Source organism: Triticum urartu, chromosome 5A (genome assembly GCF_056163025.1).
Source record: "Triticum urartu cultivar PI428250 chromosome 5A, HENAU_Tu73, whole genome shotgun sequence".
NCBI classification, from domain to species: Eukaryota; Viridiplantae; Streptophyta; class Magnoliopsida; order Poales; family Poaceae; genus Triticum; species Triticum urartu.
The window spans coordinates 480,494,201-480,515,703 of record NC_141877.1 but is presented as its reverse complement, the minus strand read 5'-3'; the positions used below and the strand labels follow the sequence as shown (position 1 = coordinate 480,515,703).

Here is a 21,503-nt window from a genome sequence, read left to right as displayed (position 1 = left end):
CAACATAAAAAATTGACATGCAAATAATATATGTGTAGCTAAACTACTTCTACCATGATCCATCGTATATGAACATTATCAAGATGTTGATTAAACATAATAATTCTCTTTTGAGATAGTGTCGTCTTGTTGTTGCACAAATATCAATTCTATTTCTATATCGGATTAGTGATCCATTTTAAAAGTGTCCACCCGTGGGCTACATTTGAACTAATACAAATATTGGACAAATTAATCTATGAGTAGTGTGGTTCAGTTTGATAATTAGCATATTTGACAGATCGGAGTAAACTCCAGATTGAACAATATGGTATATAGCTTTCAATACATGTGCTTGTTGTTCATTTTGATAAATTTGGCACCTCCAAGTAGTTTCCATACGGAACGATGAGGAGATAGCCTTTCGAGTACATGTGTTGTTGTTCTTTGCTTACCGCAGTCCGGTCAGAAGTACACTAAGAACCAAATAAGATGTCTAAGGAAATCACCAGACAAGATTCCACAACTCCAAATAAAAGTAAATACAACCAAAGCTTACTACCTATAAATAAAGAATTGCTTATGGCACCAATCATACATATTATCAAGTGCATTCAGACATTAATTAGCATCAATGAGAATAAAATTATTATCAGCAACTAAAAAGTACCAATGCCTAATCTCCTAATTAGATCAGTTAAGGAGAATATAATTATTATCAGCAGTGCAATGGTCAAAATCAGACACAAACTCTTGCAAATTTACTTATATAGCTGTAATAAAACTGGAATGTTATTTTACGAAAATACTATCAAGTGAACAATTTGTATCGTGCAGTCAGAACCGAAGGCATGAGGTTATATATTTGATTATCACAACATATCAAACATATGACTGACCATATAGGACTATCCTATTCTTGGTTCATAATATATACGTACAGTCAAACGCCACATCGTTGTATATGCAGCTGGTACTAATTGCTATATTTCGTCCTCTACAAGTCTATACATGTACTAATGCTTGTTCTGCATAAATATATTTAAGGCATGCATGTCAGCATCTTCTCCTTTCTTGTGTTCAGCTGCAATATGCTTTATAGTATGCCTGCAGTTAGAATAGAAGGTAATAGTAAGGTAAGTAGGCTGATAAACTCTCGTCGGCTATGATGTGCAAAATAAAAATAAATAAATAAATAAATAAAGCACTTTGGCCAGCAAGGTAAGTACACCTTAACCTACAGATTGGAAAATCAGAGCATTAACTAACAATATGTAATGCAAATGCACCCTGGCAAAAGATAGACGAATCTGATTGAGCTCCTTCCCTTCTCATGCATAAACTCATCAATAGAAGTTCTTAAAGCACATCCTCCATTTCTCTCTGATACTCTCTCTGGAAATGAACAAACAACAGTGAAGAGGTCATGTAGTTCTTCTTGCTCTTCCACAAAGACGAACTCCTGTCAACACACAGTAACAGCAGATACAACACTTACCAAAAGTTGGTTAGCTTCTTCATGCTTGCCTCTCAATCGAAGGCGGAGAATTTCTTGCCCACGCATCTCCAACCGCATCCCCCTTCCCCTCCACAGCCACCACCTCGCTGCCACATGACGGCCACATGAGCATCTTTAGCTTCGTGGGCGGTAGGGGTAGCGACCCTCCTCCCGTTCCAGAATCACGACGAGTACCAGGTAGTTATTAGCTTGTTTGTTGGCCAGTCCTATGACTGCTCCTCGCGACCACCGTCCTCAATGGAGCCACGACCATCCTCGTCTCCGTGTCCGACATCCGTTTCCTCCGTTGTGTGGGTCCGAGGCGTGGTCATCATCGGCTTTGAAAGCATCATAAAATAATTAAATTCAGAGAAAGAGTTGAGTTCATACTGTTTTGGGAAGTTCACTTCCCATCTCCATAGTACTCACACATAAAGGAATTATTTCAGTTCGAAGTACAAACCCAATAGCTTTAGAATCATCAACGTACATATAAATCAAAAAATAAAGCAAACCAAACCAGGATACCCTCAAAACGAAAATCATTTTCGGCTAGGTCAAAGAGTACCTCAGAGGCTCATACTGCACTTCTCCGCCACCAAAAGAGTTCTCTCGATCTGATGGTCACCATCAGGAAGAATCACTGACTCCACAATTGGCACTAAACCAATGTACTGCAGATTATTCAGAGAACATTTTTAATGACACATACATGAGCCTCTGAGGTTGAGGTTGACACATACATGAACATTTTTAATGGCTGCTGGTTTATTTTGTTGTATAAAAATTGAGAGAATTAAAAACCGGTCTCCTGGTTTTTGGAGGGAGGAAAAAAAAGATGGGGAGGGAGATCGCGTGGTGGTGGGGGGAGATCGATTGAAGGGTGAAAACGAACGAACGACCTACGTACTGAGACATTAGGAGTAGAGATTAAGGGAAAAAAGCTGATTTGTCTAAAAGAGGGAAAAGGTTGATTTGTCTAAAAGAAAAGGAAAAGCTGATGTGGCATAATGATGATGTGGATAGGCTGCATGTCAAGAGAAATAGGTTAGTGCAGATGAACTATTTAGGTATTATAAATTATAGATTCACAAACATGGACTCTCATAACCTCAACTGCCCAACGTCTAAAAATCGTTCACTGCAAAAAAAAACGTCTAAAAATCGTTTCAAAAAAAAGTCTAAAAATCATGTTTTAAATGTTGATTGAATCGGTAGATAAAGCCTACTCGTCTACGCCACGATCACGTGTGGGCCATAGCTATAGAAAATGTTTTGGGTTGTCCCTGCATGCATGGAGCCAGTTACACAATTATAGGAGATTTTGCTGATCAGTTTCCTTCCATATATATTCCGGCAATTGGGCTTAGGCACGCACACGCCGATTCATATCCATCTCCCCAAGGAAATCGACCAAACCCTAGCTATTGGCACATCGATGTCGCACACCATTTTTCCCTGGCTCGCCGTGCCGCCGCCGGCCGCGGCCCCGGCTGCCCCGTACTACCAAGACGACGAGCCGGTGGAGGAGAAGAAACCCCTGGCGAACAACGGGCGGGGGTTAGTCCTCAAGACTCACTGCGAGTTCCCGGCCCTCGGCAGGGGCGCGTCCAGGGACAAGTTCGCGGTGCTCGTCCATGCCAGGGCGCCCGCCGACGTGGCGCGCGCGCCGCTCGACCTCGTCACCGTGCTCGATGTCAGCGGCAGCATGAATGGCGAAAAGCTGGCGCTGCTGAAACAGGCCATGGGGTTCGTCATCGATCAACTCGGCCCGGCCGATCGCCTCTCCGTCGTGTCCTTCTCCGATGGGGCGACCCGCCTGACCCGCCTCGCGCGCATGTCGGACGCGGGCAAGGCCTCGGCGAAGCTCGCCGTGGACTCCCTCGTTGTCCAAGCGGGCACCAACATCGGCCAGGGCCTCCGTGTGGGCGCCCAGGTGCTCGTCGACCGCCGCCACAAGAACTCCGTCGCCAGCATGATCCTTCTCTCCGACGGCCAGGACTCGTACCTCGGGGGAAAGAGGTACATGGACCTTGTGCCACCCTCGTTCAAGGACGCTGGGAGCCGGCCCGGGCCGATCCACACGTTCGGCTTCGGCACCGACCACGACGCCCTGGGGATGCACACAGTCGCGCAGGCCACGGGCGGCACCTTCTCCTTCGTCGGGAACCAGGCGGCGATCCAGAACTCTTTTGCACAGTGCATTGGCGGCCTCCTGTCGGTCGCCGTGCAGGAGGCGCGCATCGCCGTCATGTGCCTGCACCGGGGCGTGCACGTCCAGGAAATCAAGTCCGGCTGCTACGGCAACCACGTGGACGCCGACGGCCGCGCGGCCTCCATCGACGTCGGCGAGCTCTACGACGGCGAGGAGAGGCGCTTCTTGGTGCTCGTGTACGTGCCGAGAGCCCGGCCCACGGAGTCGGTCACCCGCCTGGTCAAGGTGACCTGCGCCTACCAGGACGCCGCGACAGGGCAGGCCGCCAACGCCGCCGCACCAGCGGCGGTGATCCAGAGGCCGCTGGAGCTGACCGACCTGCCGCCTCCGTTCATGGAGGTGGAGCGGGAGCGTGTCCGCCTCGCCGCGACCCAGGACATCGCGGCCGCACGGGATGCCGCTGAAAGCGGGCAACACGCCGGCGCGGCCGGATACTGGACTCCAGGCTGAAGGCCGTGGAGCGGTCGGCGCCGGGAATGGCGGGAGATGATCCCACGTGTGAGGCGATCAAGGAGGAGCTGCGCGACCTGAGCGCGCGAGTGGGCGACCGGCGGGAGTACCAGCAGACGGGGCGCGCGGTCCTTCTGGCCGGCATGAGCTCGCACTCGCAGCAGCGCGCCTCGGCGGTGGAGCTGCAGTCGGGGAGCAAGGCGGCCCGGGCGTACCTGACTCCCAAGATGGAGGAGATGGTGGAGACGTCGCGTGAGCAGAGCAGGAAGCGTGGCAACAGCGGCGGATCCACCCAGCTTATTAAACACATCAAGCAAGACCTGAACGACGACTAAGTTCTCTGCCTGGTGAAACAAACAAGACGCATGTTGATTATACATATGATATGATGCCTTTTTATTATTCCGAAGTCTGAACAACTTCTATGAGTAATTGGTGGTCCTCGTCATCTATGCGTGTGTACAAAAACATTAAAAATCAAGTTTCCCTTTTCTTGCAATTTCTATGATGCTGATTTTTTGAGTGGATTTTATCATGCTACTATACATGCTACTCCTGGTGTTATTCATTAATGAGAACATATATAAAGAACAATTTGCAGTACCAAAAACAGTGCTCTAAAAAGTTTCAAAAACATTTTTATAGCATTGATATTTTTTTACCTAGATACTCCCTCCGTCCGGAAATAATTGTCATCAAAATGAATCTAGATACATCCCTTTTTATTCATTTTTTATGACAAGTATTTATTCATTTTGATGACAAGTATTTGCGGACGAAGAGAGTACCACTTATGTCATTCGTTAAAAAATCCTATTTTTTGTTAGAAAAATACTTTTAGTTTTTTCTATTTTTGAGTTTAATTGAGCCAAAACGCCCTGCTCACTTTATATGTACTACTGGTAATTCAAAGTACAATATATGTTTTCAGGGATCCCCAAACACATTAGGCCATCTCCAAGGGTAGATGCTAGGAGAGGGCGATAGGAATTTAATCTTGGTAGATTGGTAGTGACAATGTTATTTCCCAATGCCCTGGTCCAGTATCGGCGTAAATTTGTGCACCGAGCGCTCGGCTCTTTTCTTCCCGTATGAGATGGCCGGGCCTTTGTTTATAATTTATGAAGAGCTCGTTATTAGCGCCTGTCATTGGAAGACTGGGCACTAAGAGCATTTTCAACAGGCGCCCAACGTGGCGCGCGGTAAAAACGGATTTGGCGCGCGCCCATCGCCTGGTTTCGCGCGGCGCGCAGCGTTTGCTCCAGCAGCCGCGCTGAAAAGCCGCACGCGCGCAGCTCCAGCAGGCGCGGTAAAATGCAGCGTGCGCTCATTCTACAATATTTTTTAAATTAAAATTACATAGATAAAAAAAGATACAAAGATATTTTACATCGATGCAACTACTACGGCATAGATAGATAGATAGTTCGACATACATAGATAGATAGATACTACTACGACATAGATAAATAGATAGAAACTACTACGGCATACATAGATAGAAAACTACTCCAAGTCGCTATCATCACTATCATCACTCTCGTCGGTGTCGTCCGAGGTTGAGAGCCATATGTCGTCCCAACGTTCATCGTCTGAGGTGAAGAACGACCTCCCACCTGCGGAGACGATGTCGCATTGCTCGTTCGCCACTGCCTTCCGCTGACGCCGGTCCGCTCGCTCCGAGCGGCGCCTTGCCGTCCTCTCCGCCCAGTAGGCACGCTCGGCGTCGACGTCCTCTGGGTGGCGACGGCGCCACTCCGCCATGGCTCGCTCGTCCTCTTCGGCGACGAGGAGACGGCGCTGCCGCCGAGAGTGGTCGGCACGGTCCATATCCGTGATGAGACGCGGCGGAGGGGCGAGGCGCTGCGCCTCCTCGCGCGTGAGACGTCCCGGAAATTCATCTGCGACCGGGGCCTCTCCAAGCGCCACGCCGCCGCGTCGTACGCGCGGGCCGCCTCGCGCGTGCTCCGGAACGTCCCGAGGCCGAGCCGGACGTCGCCGGACCGTATCTCGGCGGAGTACCAGCCGTTGGGGCGCTCGCGGACGCCGCGAAAGCCCGAAGCACCCCGGCGGCGCGGCGGCATGGTGGCGCGGTGGTGGCGCAGAAAGCGGCGAGGTTGCGAGGAGGAGGGCGCGTGACTGTTCTGTGTGCGTGGCGAAGCGCGGGACTTTATAGACGCGCGTGAAGCGCCGTGCCAAATCTACCGCGCCGCGTGCCGCTTTCTCCCGCGCGCGCGCAAACGCTTCCCGCGCGCGGTAACTTCCCGCCACCGCTGGAGCGCGCGGAACCAACCGACACACGCGGAAAACTGTTTTTACCGCACGGGCGCGCGTTTTGCCGCGCCTGTTGGAGATGCTCTAAAGAGTTTTTTTTTCGCTATAAGCCCCTGGGAAGGCTTCTAGCATTGGAGATGGCCTTAGAACGTGATGAGGAAGTTAGGGGAGGCCACCATTCTATCTCGTGGGTAAAACATCAATTATATTGTTATCAGTAGGTGTACTACAAGCAATTAATTTGTTTGTCAATCAGAACATGAAAGCAAGACATAGTGTTAGTCTCATGTTTTAGTCAAACTTAAATATCTCAATAGATGGTTGTAGCAAATGTTGTTTAATGAATATGACTTAGCTTTATATTTTGGTGAAAATATAGTCAGTTTTCTATTTCCTTCTTCTTTGGACTACGGATCAATATAGATTAAAAAATTCTTTGCCAACAATGATAGATTGGGGGAGGAGTATGATATACCTTAGGAGATATTTACATATGGTTGAAGAAGAATTCTCATCGCCTAGATGTTTGATGATCTGGTTTGTCTGAATTTGGCTATCTCAAAGAAATCGAGACCTAGCTTCAAGTGCCTATTAGGCATGTACACACTATAGTGCAAGGTGCTTAGAGAGATGCTTATAAAACAAGCTAGTCTTTTCTTCAACACCAATGCTTATTTCTAAAGTGGAGGTGCCTAAATAAGCATCAACATCCTAAAAACATAAGTGTCGCCTCCGTGCATGGAAGTAGAGCGGGAGCGCGTTCGCCTTGCCGCGACCCAAGACATAGCGGCCGCACGGGATGCCGCTGAAGGCGGGCAACACGCCGGGGCGGCACGGATACTGGACTCCCGGCTGAAGGCCGTGGAGCGGTCGGCGCCGGGGATGGCGGGAGATGATCCCACGTGTGAGGCCATCAAGGAGGAGCTGCGCGACTTGAGCGCCCGCGTGGGCAACCGGCGGGAGTACCAGCAGACGGGTCGCGCGTGCCTTCTGGCCGGCATGAGCTCGCACTCGCAGCAGCGCGCCTCGGCGGTGGAGCTGCAGTCGGCGAGCAAGGCGGCCCGGGCGTACCTGACTCCCAAGATGGAGGAGATGGTGGAGACGTCCCGTGAGCAGAGCAGGAAGCGTGGCAACAGCGGCGGCGCCGGATCCAGCCAGCAGCTTAATAAACACATCAAGCAAGACCTGACCGACGACTAATTTCTTTCTGAGCCAGCGAAACCTAGTGAAACAAGAGGCTAAAAATCTCAACAACTTATGTGAGTAGTAATTTTTGGTCCTCTTCTATATATGCTTGTGTGGAAAAGCATTTTAAAAAAAATCAAGTTTCCATTTTCTTCCTATTTCTGTGATGCTAATTTGCATTTGCAGTACGCAAAAACAGGCTCTAATTAACATGTTTGCGCGGCAGGCGATCTTGGTCATGTTTTACTGATTCTTTCTTAATTATTATTGTTGGCATCAGAGTTTGCAGATGGTTTTAATTTTTTTCGTGCTCAGTCGTGTGCTTGGTTTTGATTAATCATCCAATATCTGCCGTCATCTTGTTTTTTTACATATATCATTTGTTGCTATGCTTTTGTGTGTGGTACACAAGTGATGGGATTTATCTAGAGCTTTAATTTTCTTCTGATGGCATTTCAAAGTCCTTTTTTTTGCTTTGCAAACACCCAACTTAAAGTTTGTTTTAGCAAAGGTGGTGTCAGATAATTGATAATAATACCTTATCATGGATGTAATAATTGTTTGGCAAATAATTGTGAAAATACCGTTTCAGTTTCCCTATGTGAACCGCTGGATGCCAGCCATCATTTTTTGCTTATATTTTAGACAAGTAATTCCTTTTTTTAGGGGTGAAAGTGAAACCAAGTTTATTCATCAAAAGGCACAACAGGTGGGATACATGGGGTTGGCCATACCAAACGTGGCGTTCCAAACCTAGAGACAAAGAAAACTTGGCTAGACTATGTGCTTCGACGTTGACAGCACGACCTTCGAAAACAACTTTACAAAAAATTGAGTTGCTTTGAGATTGATCTCACTAACTATAGCCCCGTAGCTACCTCGACTAATATTGATAACTAGTGGTTGGGGCGCGCCTCCTCTGCGTGATTGAGCGCACTTATCTTTCTATCGGATTTGTTAGCGTGTGTTTGCAGTCTTGCTTTGCATTGTGTATGGAACATGAATATCCATGTAACCGGTATGCACGCTCCATTGGATGAACCGGTTACAACAAGAAACATTCACTTGGCTGGTTTGCTCCATTAGCAAGTGTTAATTTGTACTTGTATTATTTAACACAAATGAAATGCATTACAGTTTGTGTATGCAACCCACAACAAGGAAATTAGTTTGAAATTGGAATAGAACATAGTATTGGGACATTTAAATTTCAGTTTGACAAGAAAATAATCCAGCAGGCATCATATGATATTAATTGAAACTTTTAACAAGTCTACTCCTTTACAAATGTTGCATATGTAATCATCCTACGCAGAATTAGCTAATATACTGCAAAATGAAAGCTATTGGGAGAAAAGGGAAAACAATTCTAAGATGGGATCCCCCATCGCATTTTTGTTCAGCTCCTCATGTAGGCATTAACTCAGGCAAGTTAACCAAAGCTAACAGAATATCAAATCCTTGATTAGCACCAGGAGGGTATTCATCTATGTGTAGGAATACTCATGTAAAACTGTTATAAACATACAAAATTGGTTGGTTAGCCATCCATATGTCATTAAATGGAGAATGTACAAGACAAGGGGCAGAAAACAAAGAAAAGAGACGCCCCGTGGTAAAATGCTAGGAAAACCTATCTACTTTGTAGCATTACACATTTCAGTTAATATGCACAAATTTGATGTAATCACATAATCAAACTGGAACGCAGCTCAATCTCCAACCAGAAATTGATGTCGAACAAGAAACCGTCCAACATATACTCTGAGTGAAGGAGCCTACCTTGGGCCCAACAACTGCGGTTTTTATCTACTTGCTCTATATCATTCTTCACATCTCCTTCACCAATAGACTTCACTTATGTACTTCAGCAGCCAATTCAGAATACTGCAAAGGATGACAATGACACATATCACACAGATTGTTTGAATACAATGTGATTATGTGAAAACAATGTACATTTGATTTTCAGCACTGTGAAATACAGTATGATGCCACCCATACAAGCACAATACTCATTCATTAAAATGGAATTTTAAAACTGTGTTTTAAGATCTTTCCGCAGTTTATGCAAAATCAAAATATCCATATCCGCTTTCATCTTAATAGTTTGTGCCAAATATAAATGTATTGTAACGAAAGTGGACAGACTGCCGCCACCAATTGACTTTTTAATGGGAGTAAAGATCAACAGTGCAGCTGTATCAAGCCGGCAAATAAGTGAGTGTTAGGAAGTGAGTGTTAGGAGTTATTACAAGATAAATCGGAGTAAAGATCAACAGTGTAGCTGTATTAAGTCGGCAAATAAGTGAAATATAATAATAGCTTATCACGATGGATGTCTGCTATTAAGTTTGATCATTCCTCAACTTGAAGAAACTTTAAGGATACTATGTACATTAGCTGACTACCGAGGACTGAAGGCATACCATGCAATGATCGCCCTACTTTGCTACACGCAAATACCCTCATAGTACAAATTTGAACTTCTGCAGGATCTGTACTATTTCGACACCCAGCCTCATCTTTGCTTGTTTTTGTAATTAGACTTTTAGCTTTCTCAAAAAGCTAGACAGTATTGCTTTCGGTAAAAAAAAAATCATATGTACACTTTAGGCATTCATCTACAGCATGTGATCCGATTATGCCATTACTGAATGTTTGTTACAGGACAATGCTTACTGGCAGAAGATAAATCAAATCATTGTTCTATGACCTAATTACTCACACAATGTAACTCTCATATGTCAAAGAACAAATATATAAATCTAAAATTGTACACAATAATTATTCAAATCACACTCAGTCACAACTCACAACCTAGACATACGAGTAAAAAAAACTTGTTCTAGAAAAATCTAGATAGGCATGTACATTTTCAAGAAATAAGGTGGCGTCATGTCTTTTTTTTATGGATCAGATCAGGGGATTCAGTCATTAATCAACAGCTGGATTACAATCATCAATGTTTAGGCAGTTTACAAGGGAAGATGAGAGAGCATAAGATTTGCGTTGCGGACTACTCAGCCAGGAAATTATGAGAGTGTACATGCAGGAACATAGAAGTTAGTAGCTAGCACCACCACCACATGCAGAGGATAAACTGGGAATAGCTGAACTTGCTTAGTTGAACTCACCAGGTAATTAGCACAGCGGGGCTCATCTGCACTTCTCACATGTAGATTTTGCCTTCGCAGTTGCCTGTTTACGAGAAAACGATTAACCACAAGAATTATACTCTTTGAATTTCATCTAACCCTGATCAGGTGCATATAGATGATTAGGTTTATGAGCAAACAATTAATCACGAGCACGGTCATCTTCAGAAACTTGTTGGCAATCACATAAGTATCTTACAAAAATAATTCTGCAGATAATAGTGTCAATATCAAGTGTTACCTATTGCTAATTGATTGAAGTGAAAATCACATTAGAATTTGATAAAACAAATGTCACACTCGGCCACAGGGTACTTCTAAAGAACATCAATGCTACTCTGCAAAGGCAATGAAGAATCACTTCACACGAAGACATATAGTATGGCCAACATCATTTATAAACAAAGCAGCACAATTCTGAAAGTTAATTAACACGGGATGAAGTGCGTTCAGAGTTGCTAGCTGCGAGCAACTGAAGTAGAGAGCCAACCTGCAAGTGTAGTCAAAACGTGGACGAGAACGGCAGTCGCAGCAGTGGCGTACGTCTCGGCATTCTTCCTGAAGAGGAGCTCCTCCCAGATGCAATGGCCGGACATCACAAGTTCAGAGGCAAGCTGCACGCACCATCTTCAGCCAGTTTTATTCTCTAAAAATATTTGGAGAACCATAACGAGCAGATTAAGAAATATACCGGCGCCTTGCCGGTGAGCCTGACCCGCTACCCGCGCCCGTCAATGCATATGGGAAGAGACCCGGAGGTAGGTCTCGAGGCGAATGTCGCCTGACACCTCGAAGATAATCCACAGTGGCTCTCGAACGCGGCACGCCTCCCGCGGCGTCCCACGCCCGTCGTCTGCACGGCGCCAATCAATCGAAATCGATTGCTTCATCCCCAATTCCAAAGGGAATTTTCCAGAGCAATAGTGCGAGCTTGGAGAGTGGTAAAAACGTGGGTAAAAAGGAGTTCGTGGAGAGAGAGGTGACCTGATAGAGGGCGCCGTGGAGGCCTTCGATGGCGCGACGGCACCCATGCCCCCACATGGATCCGCCCCTGCCTGTGCCTGTCTAGCCTCCAGCGCTCGAAGTCACCCAGCCGGCGAGCCTCGTTGTCCCTCGACCAAGGCACTCCCTCTGCCTATCCGATGCTCGACCGGGGTGGGGGAGAAGGAGCTCGGGGTGGGGAACAGACGAGGTGGGGCTTGAGGGGCGCCCCCGACGGCGTGGAGGAGAGAGAGGTGGAGGGAAGCAGCAGGAGCAGAGGAAATTGGGAGGGCGGCGGCGGCAACAGGGATGCGAACGGGAATGGGCTAGCGTTTTTCTTCCGAGGACAAAATGAGCAGGAAAAAAATGATAAAACGAAACGAGAAAATCAGCCCAGCCCCTTGTGCCCACGTGGACGTCGTCGCGAGAGGGCGCTCCTTACACGACTGTTAATGGGTTGTATATCATGAACTAGTACTTGGTACGAGTTAGAAGCAATGATAAAACGCTGAAAATTTAAATCATCAGCCAGGCCTCACGACATGCAATGCCTCCAGAGTCGCGGGATCATCAACTCCACGAATAACCAACACAGAACTACCCAAGCAATGGCCTTCTCTGTCTCAGGCAGACTAGCCGCAGCCAAACCTCCCCTGACCAGCGTCAACGTGGATTTTAGCATAGCCCGTTGGTGGAGCCTTGGGGCGACCAGGTGCAGCCCGCGGTGCTCCTGGCCGTGTACTGGCCTTCTCCACCTTCACTAGTTACAGTTCATCAATGAACCTGTTGACAAAAGAGTTGATCACTTGAGGGGTTGAAAGATGCCTTCATGAATCGCCTTACGCCGTGAGGTCCAAATCACCCACAGAGTGACCGAGAAGCGAACAAATTTATCATGCGATAACGAGTCCCGGAGTAAAAAGAGCCACTGTTGGCATTGGGTTCCATGTTAGCCACAACCACACAAGTCGTCGTCTGCCCGTCTATATTCGCATGTAATTTTCAGTACTTCCTGTTGTTGAAGGAGGTAGTAGGTCCGAAATACTTGATTCTCATGTATCTTTTCATATATATAGTTATCTATGCTCTCAGATTTCTGATCTATTTGTACTTACTAATGTTGGTTTCCATTCTTTGATTTTCAGAATAAGTTCCATTAAAGCAGGTGCACGCTTTCTTTCTGTTCATTCTTCCATGGTGCAACTGATATAAGCAGGAACAACTTTACTGTTTATTCTACGAGTACATAATGATGTAGAATGGCTGGCTCCAAAACATTCTGTTTGTACTAGTGATTTACGCTGACATCTATAAGCAGGATACAATTTGGATACAGAGTTCCAGCTTAAATATTTTGGTTCAGCTCGGCTAGACACTGTCGCCTACTCAGCTAATCATGTATCCCCTTTGCGCTACCATTTTTGGCAGTTGTACATTTTGCCTGTATACATCCTATGCAATTGTTTTGGATACAACTTTTCAGCTTGGTTTCAATTGCCTGTACATTTTCCACGTGTCTTCCATCCATCAAACAGACGCTCCGCCGCATCACATCAAAAGGCTCTCGTCTCCCACATCCTTGATCATATCTTCTCTCTCGCGTCTGGGAAGAGCTGTCCAGACAAGTTTCACCTCCACAAGTGCGGAGCCTAATTTATAATGCATCAACTCAGTTGATCGTCCTAAAGGTGCGATGATGTTTTTATCAAAAACATCACCAACGCTACGACCGGTGACAAGGAGCACCAACTTTCTACCAAGTGGGACAGCTACAACGCGACGACTCAAGGGAACGGTCCCTTCTGCCTCAATCTCTGCTGCTGCTTCACCACCGTTGTAAAGATCCATACTATACTCATAATTCTTGGTAGTCCAGGCGGCAACTCTTGAGACACTACACGGTCCCTTCAAGATATTGACTTCTTTTTTTTTTTGAGGAATAATGACAGGAGTTCTGCCTTTTCATATTAGAAGAAAGAAGGGGAACCAAGGTTCCCTGGAAGTGTACAGATAAAATGGAGAAACAAGCATCCACGCACACATACTCAGCCAAAGAAACTAGAAAAAGGAAGAGAAAAGAGAAAAACTAAGCAGTAGCCTCCTTGAACAAAGCAATCTCGTCTCTGGCCATAGCAGCAACTGTTTCAGGTGAGCATCTCTTTCCTTCAAAAGTTCGCCTATTTCTTTCTTTCCAAAGATTCCAAGCAACATAAGCAGCCGATGTGATTTGCATGCGAAAAATCGGGTTGTTGTGCAGGTTCCAGGTCCGTTTCCACCAGCCTTTGATTGTTATCGAAGTTGAACCAACAACAGCAGCCTCTGGGTCGCTCGGCTGGAAGGAGAACCAGACCTCTCGGGCAAAAGGGCAAGAGAGCGTAATATGGGCAGCCGACTCCAGAACTTGATCACAGAAAGTACATTTGTCTTTGTGTGGCCAACCCCTTGTCGCAAGACGATCAGCCGTCCAGGTCCTATTCTGGATCAATAGCCATAGATGGAACTTCACCTTCGGCTCGGCCTTAATCCTCCATGAGGCATGCAACTCTGGCTGAGCGATCCGGTCAACAAACTGAGCATTGTAAGCAGACGCAGCGGAATAACCTCCGTCATTAGTGAGCTTCCATCGGATGGTGTCAGGAACGTTTGTGAGGACAATGGGTTGCAGCAGTTCCCATAACTTGACAAGTTGATCCAGCAAATCTTCAGAAGCAATTCTTTCCAGGCCCTTCATCCATCGATTACTAGCAAGCGCTTCCTTCACAGTTAACTTCTTCCGTCGCGCCAGACCAAACAGACCAGGGGCTACATCCATAGGGGCCATGCCCAACAGCCAATGATCATTCCAGAAGCTTATGCACTGCCCATTCCCCAGTGTAATCTCCGTGCAAGCAGAGAAAAGCAGCATGTCCGTGCAATCGCATGGGATGGGGGAGCCCTGCCAAGGCCTAGAAGTGAGGCTCCACTCTAGCCAAGCCCAACGCAGCCGCAACGCCCTGCTGAAGCAAGCAATATCTTTGATTCCAAGGCCGCCCACATCCTTTGGGGAGCAGACCCTCTTCCAGCTGACAAGGCACTTGGCCCCACTGCACTCCTCATCACCATTCCAAAGGAAGTTGCACTGAATCTTTTCCATCTTCTTTATCGTCCATTTGTCGACTGCGAAACTTGTTAAAAAATAGGTTGCCATGGACGTAAGCACATAATTTATTAGGCCGAGTCTTCCCGGTTTTGTCATCAGTTTGCCTTTCCATCCCTTGAGTCTTCCAGCCATACCATCCAAGAGAGGGAGGACTTCGATTCTCCTAAGCTTGCGATAGCTGAGTGGTAGGCCAAGGTAACGACACGGGAGAGAGCCCGTCGTCCCACCAAAATCTTGGATAATATCCTGGAAGTCCAGCCCCTCACACCTAATAGGATAGGCAACACATTTATGGGTGTTGATCTTGAGTCCAGAGGCCTCCCCAAACCTGTCCAGTATTGCTCTGACCGCACGCACTTCCTCCTTGACAGGGTTTAAAAATAGGGCCGCATCATCCGCATACATACTTGTCCGAAATCTGTCCGCCTTAGGTCCCAACTGAGATAGAACCCCGCGTTCTGTCGCAAGATCTAACAGTCTCCGAAGCGGCTCCATGACGAGAATGAACAACATTGGAGACAGGGGGTCTCCCTGGCGAAGGCCGCGCATATGCCTGAAGGGCGTGCCGGGGGTGCCATTTAACAAAATTCTTGAGGAAGCGGATCTCAGAATGGCAGACACAATATTTCTCCAGCGCTGACCGAAACCAAAAGCAGACAGGGTCTCTAACAAGAATCCACAACCAACGGAATCAAACGCTTTGGCAATGTCAAGCTTGAGGAAGACTAATGCCTTCTTCTTGGTGTGAGCCTCTCTAATGACCTTGTGCACGTAAAGGAAATTGTCCTAAATACATCTCTTTTTTATGAAGGCGCTCTGAGAAGGAGAGACGAAGGAGTCAAGCTGCGGGGCCAGCCTATTAGCAAGCAACTTATGGTAGCTTCAATGGGATATGCAAAATACACACATCTCACCTCCACCCTACTCAGATAGCTATTTAGACTAACACCCACGGTCTGCTTATCATTAGGGAGGCGGGCCCTGTTGAAAACGATTACACCCTTGCTGAAATCTTCAACCTCACCTTCATCATGGAGTATCTTTAAATTCATCTCAAAATATATTCTGTCCGCCGGAACAAGCCCTCGGCATGGATCCATCGAAGTTAACTTGCCATCCCGCAAAAAGAAAATTCAACCAAAATAACCTTTCCATGTGTTTTGGAGCCATACATAAGCATAGGAAAAGATTGGAGGCACAGGTACATACCGCCGAGGTGATGAGTTGGGGATCATCCCTTTCACGCCTGAAGAGATAAACACATCTATAGTCTACCTGGTCTCTTGCTACAACGGTACCAAAAAAATTTATCGGGAAGCCAACTTCCGATTCCTTTACCTTCAAGGTAATGACATTTACACACGATCCTACAATGGAGTCACGTATTGGTGAAGGTATCATGTTAAGCCGCGGACCACGATAAAATTCAGCTGTGGATAGAGGCCACAATCACAAATCAAAACCCATGTATGCACATCAAATGGGTACCTAAAGAAGATTAATGAATGAAACAATAATGAAAATACTCACACTCTTTGTCAAGGTCAAAGAAGGCTAGGTTGAATATGTCGAATCAGATACGGGTGTAAGTGTTGACCTTAGGGTCGTATCCCGTAAACTCTTGACAATGAACTATGTCAAGAGCCTGCAAAGCCTTTTCCTCAAATTCGAGCTCTTGAATTAAACATGGGGTCTCACTGCATGGCAACTCCTGCTTGTCCACAACACGAGGGTAAGATTTTGTTGTTAATCCGCCAAAGCAACAATAGAATAAGTGTAGAAGATGACCATAGGATTTTGTTACTGATGTCACAATGAAACAAGTCGTAAGATAAATGACTCCATAGTGATAAAATTGCATTTCGTCAAAAGAGTGGATCGATCAAGGAACATACCTTGTCACTGGAACATGTTGTGCAATCTTGCAATCGCTTTGCTATCGTTTCTCCATCTAATTCCGGAGGAAAGACACTCTTGATGTTGAAGATATTACAAATTTCACATGGAGATTTCCCCTTTATCTTACTAGCAATAGTCTGGTAGGCTAGGTCAATCAGTCCTCTTATTTGAAGATATTCCGAAGCCTGTAAGTAGTAATGCAAAGCTTAAAAGAAAGAGAGAAGTGCATTTTCAACCCCGAACTTTTGCCCTAGTCTAATTTACAACCCCGAACTTCAATACCATCTAAATTACAACCCTCAACTCTCAAAACCGGTCAGGATTCAACCCTCCCCTCCCTGTTGACTGGTTTTGACCAAGGGCGACCAGTTTTGACCAGTCAATGGGTCCAATCAGCATGCCACATCAAAAAAAAAATCAAAATTTCAAGAAAATATAATTAAAAATCTGTAAGATCGAGAAAAAATCCGAAATAAAATTTCCTGGGGAAAAAGTTTGCGAAAAAAATTCGAGAACTTTTCCTGTAATTTTCAGGAAAAAAATAATAACTTTTTTTGGAAATTACTTTTTCTAGAAATTTTAACTTTTTTATTTTACATTTTTAAATATTTTTCTTGGGAATTTGAAATTTTTCCCTGGAGTTTTTTTATTTTAAGTATTTTTGGTTTTTCATGGAAATATTGATAATTTTGTTTTTGGAAATTCGTTTTTTTATTTTTCCCTGATTTTTTACTGCAAATTTGATTTTTTTTTATTTCTTTTCCTGGATTTTTTTCGATTTTACAGATTTAATTTTTTTTGCTGACGTGGCATGCTGACTGGACCTGTTGACTGGTCAAAACCGGTCAACAGAGAGGAGAGGGTTGAATCCTAGCCGGTTTTGAGAGTTGGGGGTTGTAATTTAGACGGCATTGGAGTTTGGGGTTGTAAATTAGACCAGGGCAAGAGTTCGGGGTTGAAATATGCACTTCTCTCTAAAAGAAATGAAAGAGATATGGTGTTTTTTTTTCTTAAGGAGTTGATTGACCTCTAAAAGATAATTCTCATTCGAATGAGCAAAACCATTTGTTGCTATATGGGCGTGACTCATATCATAGATGCCTTGGACCAAAATCTTACAAATCCTTGTTTTCGTACCGGGGAGAGTGTACAAATCGATTTATAATCTTTAACACCAGATTGAAATCTAACACTTATAGTTTTTGTTTGTGAATGACATAAGTTCCTCTCTACTATTCTGGAATTAAAAGTTTAGAATTCTCACGAATAAGCTCGATGTGAATTAGGTGTAAATCCAACTTTAGCAAAAATCTCGTCAAACAAAAAAGATATCAATTGATATAATATCAACTAATAATAGAAAATTGAGGGCATACTTAAGTTAATGAATTTGTTTGTTTCATATATAATGTGTACACTCTGTGTATGTCTGTTGTATCCTATAGAAATTTCGCTATAGGAAATTTGATAGGAATTGATTTGTTATTATGGTTAAACAACACAGTTCATTATTAAACCATGGATTTGATTTAGACAATTATACCCAAGCCGTTCCATCAATTGATTGAGGTATAATTTTCCTTAGATATATATTTTTTGGGAAAGTATGTATGTACGTACTCACCAGGATGAGATCGAAGAGGGCCTCGTGGTTGAAAGCAGCGATGAAGTCCGCATCCCAGTGGGTCAAAGTCGTGGGATCCGGAGGCGTGCATCTTGGAGTAGTCTATCACCTTGGAGAGTGTCGCCTCGGACGGGGAGGCGGATGAGGCAGTAGTTGATTTCGCCGCCGCCGCCGTCGCCGGAAGGGATGATGTGGTTCTCGAAGTCGTGCTTCATCATTATTTTGATTTTCCTGCCGCACTGGGCCTCTGCCTCGGACTCTGACAGCACGAAGTCCACGCCGTCCTCGCTCCGCAACATCACCATCTTCTCCTTTTCCTGCCCCTCCGCCGCCATGGGAGAAGCTAGCTTGCAGAATTGGTTGAGGAGGTCGAGGCGGGGCGGCGGGAGGCGGCGCCGGCGGTTTTGCTTTCACGAGTGCCTCTCAAAAACAAAAACAAAAACGTTTTTTCATTCCAAAAAAGGCACGGTTTTGCTTCCACCAGAGGCAAAGCAGTTCCTCTTGAAAACAGACAAAAAACACGTTTTTTTTTTCTTTTGCGAGAGGCATAATTTTTTGCTTGGATTTTTTGAAAAAAAAGTTCGTGAAAACCTATCAACATAGTATCTAATTTTGAATCTCGACACCAGAAACCCAATAGTGAAAACGGTTTGAGTTTTAGACGGACGATTTAAGAAATAACACATTTTGAATAAACGAACCTACGAAAAAAGATAAAACTCTCAGGTATAGTGCGCCACTTTATCTTAACCTGAGAGAACGGAGTGACTTTTTAGAAGGAGTAATACTTAATTAGCGAAATCACTAGTTTATGAATACTCGTTGCAAAGATCACTCCAACCTTTCCAGGTTGCGACAAGTGGCGCGCTGCATGTGCGCCACTTGTCGCAATCTGAGAGTTTTCCTTATTTTCGTAAAACCGTTTATTCAAAACGTTTTAGCTCTTAAACCGTGTGACCAAATCTCAAACCACTTTCACTATTAGATTCCTCGCGTTGAGATATTCAAAACTTGATCCCATGTTGATAAGTTTTAACGAACTTTTTTTCACGAAAAAAACCGAACGGATAAACTGAACTAGGAGCACGGGTTTTTTCCTTTTCTGAAAGAGGCACGCCCGTGCCTCTCAATAAATCACAACTGTGCCTCTTGTGGAAGCAAACTTGACTCTCGCAGAAGGAAAAAACAAAAAAAACTCGTTATTTTTCGTTTTCGACGAGGCACGTCGCGAGAAGCAAAACCATGACTCTCGTGAAAGGAAAAACAGAAAATGTGTTTTTTTTCGTTTCCGAGAGGCACGGCCGTGACTCTCGCGAAAGCACAAACATGTCTCTCACGAAAGCAAAAGCGTGACTCGCGAAAGAAAAAAACAGAAAGTGCATTTTTTTCGAGAGGCACGGCCGTGACCCTCGCAAAAGCACAACCATGCCTCTCGCGGAAGCAAAACCGCGACTCTCGCGAAAAAAACAGAAAACCCATTTATTTCGTTTCCGAGAGGCATGGTCGTGACTCTCGCGAAAGCAAAACCATGAATCTCACAAAAAAATGTTTTTCGCACAAATAATTTTTTTCAATATTTTTTATCCAAAAGCTAAGGAAAACCGATGGAAAACCAAAACGTAAAAAAACCAGAAAAAAAACGTTTAAAAGTCGAAAACGCGTGCGAAAAAAAATCCGAACAAAGCGCCCAGAGTGCGTCAGGTGGCAAATGACTGAGAGTACGTCAAGTAGTGTTGATCCTTGTGAGGCTCCCAAAGGAGCATCCTCAACTAGTTGCTCCCCTCAATTAGTGATTTCGAACGCAACAGGCGACCCCCCGCAGCGTTAGAAATGGGCCAGCCCATTTTTCCACACCTAGCCACCCGGTTATGGATTTTCTTGTTTCTTTAATTATTTCTTCATTATTTCTTTTTCTTTTCTTCTTTATTTTTTCTTTATTTTTCGTTTTATCTTTCTTTTCTTTTTCAAGTTTATTTTTATTTTATAGAAGTTCATGTTTTCAAATATTATTTGGAAATTTCAAAAATTGTTTGTGCATTAAAAACATTGAAAATTTAAAACTTTCTCGGTATTTAAAAATTGTTCATAAATTAAAAATGTTCACATTTTATGAATAATGTTTGGTAATTTTAAAAAATGTGTTTATTTTTCAAAAATTGTTCGGAATGTTTTTGTTCAAAATTTTAGAGTTTCAAAATATGTTCTAGATTTCAAAAAATAATCGCGTTTCCTGAAATTACTCACAAATTTTTAAAAATATTCACCAGTTTCATTTTTTATTTTTTTCGAGAGTTTCAAAATATGTTCCTTTTAGAAATTGTTCACAAATTTCAAATTTTGTCCGAGTTTCAAGATAAGTTCATGTTTCCAAATTTTGGTTTGGAATTTTAGAAAATATTCCAGTTTCAAAAAAATGTTCATGATGTTCAACAAATGTCCATTTTTCAAAAATGTTTTGTTTTTTAAATTTTGTTCAAAAATTTGGAAAGTGTTTCATTTCCTAGAACACTCAATTTTTTTCAAAAACAATTTACTTTTTGAAATTCCAAAAATAATTCGATTCTGCCCTGTTGCTTGGTTCTTGAGGTTTGGCGTTGCAGTATGACCATTTGCGACTGCTAGCTCAACCATAGTACCATGTTGTGAATAGCCCGAGATCCTGTGTTCGAATCCCCCGACGGCTGTTATTTTTTAGCTACAGTACGCGTACCTTCATGGGCCAGCCCAGTCAGAGGCTTGCCTATGCGAAATGCCGACTCTTTGCTGCAGAGAGCGTCATATAGGAGGTCCCATGTTTATGAGTTAAAGTTCGTTTATCTCTACTCCTAATGTCTCAGTTGGTAGGCTGCGTTTCGGATTTATTTTCGTCCCACAATTTGCGTCCGGTTTTTTTTCGCTGGTTTTTTTTTGCCGGTTTTTTTCCACTCCCCCCACCCCACCCCACGTACGAACCGCTCCCCACCCTCTCCTCGCGCGAGCGGATCCTCTCTCTGGTACCCTCGCACGCGCTAGGGTTCCTGCGCCGCCGCGAGCTCGTCGACCAGCCCAACGTCCTGCTGCTTCGCGCCTCGCTTCCCTTGTCGCTCGCCTTCGGACTCCTC

The 21,503-nt window shown here is 44.7% G+C and overlaps 2 protein-coding genes and 1 long non-coding RNA gene across 5 annotated transcripts; 1 reads left to right on the top strand and 2 right to left on the bottom strand.

Annotated features, from left to right (window-relative positions):
* The first annotated feature begins 2,878 nt into the window (after positions 1–2,878).
* On the top strand, positions 2,879–7,616 carry LOC125507156 (E3 ubiquitin-protein ligase WAV3-like). Its single transcript, XM_087522947.1, has 2 exons — positions 2,879–4,014; positions 7,144–7,616. The coding sequence occupies exons 1-2, from the start codon at positions 2,916–2,918 to the stop codon at positions 7,614–7,616; spliced, it is 1,572 nt and encodes a 523-aa protein (XP_087379073.1). The 5' UTR covers positions 2,879–2,915.
* An 807-nt stretch (positions 7,617–8,423) lies between these two features.
* LOC125509885 (uncharacterized) lies at positions 8,424–12,227 on the bottom strand. 3 transcript variants are annotated; one of them, XR_015603380.1, is made up of 6 exons: positions 11,744–12,198; positions 11,451–11,612; positions 11,250–11,373; positions 10,739–10,802; positions 9,384–9,488; positions 8,424–9,114 (listed from the first exon to the last, which is right to left on the bottom strand). It is a non-coding gene; the product is annotated as an uncharacterized LOC125509885 (long non-coding RNA). The 3 variants fall into 3 exon arrangements; XR_007284312.2 differs by lacking the exon at positions 8,424–9,114 and having other exon boundaries at positions 9,121–9,488; positions 11,250–11,386; positions 11,744–12,227; XR_007284310.2 differs by lacking the exon at positions 8,424–9,114 and having other exon boundaries at positions 9,121–9,488; positions 11,744–12,105.
* A 1,061-nt stretch (positions 12,228–13,288) lies between these two features.
* Positions 13,289–16,094, bottom strand: LOC125556310 (uncharacterized). The gene is made up of 2 exons (XM_048719064.2): positions 15,751–16,094; positions 13,289–13,662 (listed from the first exon to the last, which is right to left on the bottom strand). The coding sequence occupies exons 1-2, from the start codon at positions 15,977–15,979 to the stop codon at positions 13,289–13,291; spliced, it is 603 nt and encodes a 200-aa protein (XP_048575021.1). The 5' UTR covers positions 15,980–16,094.
* Positions 16,095–21,503: the final 5,409 nt, after the last annotated feature.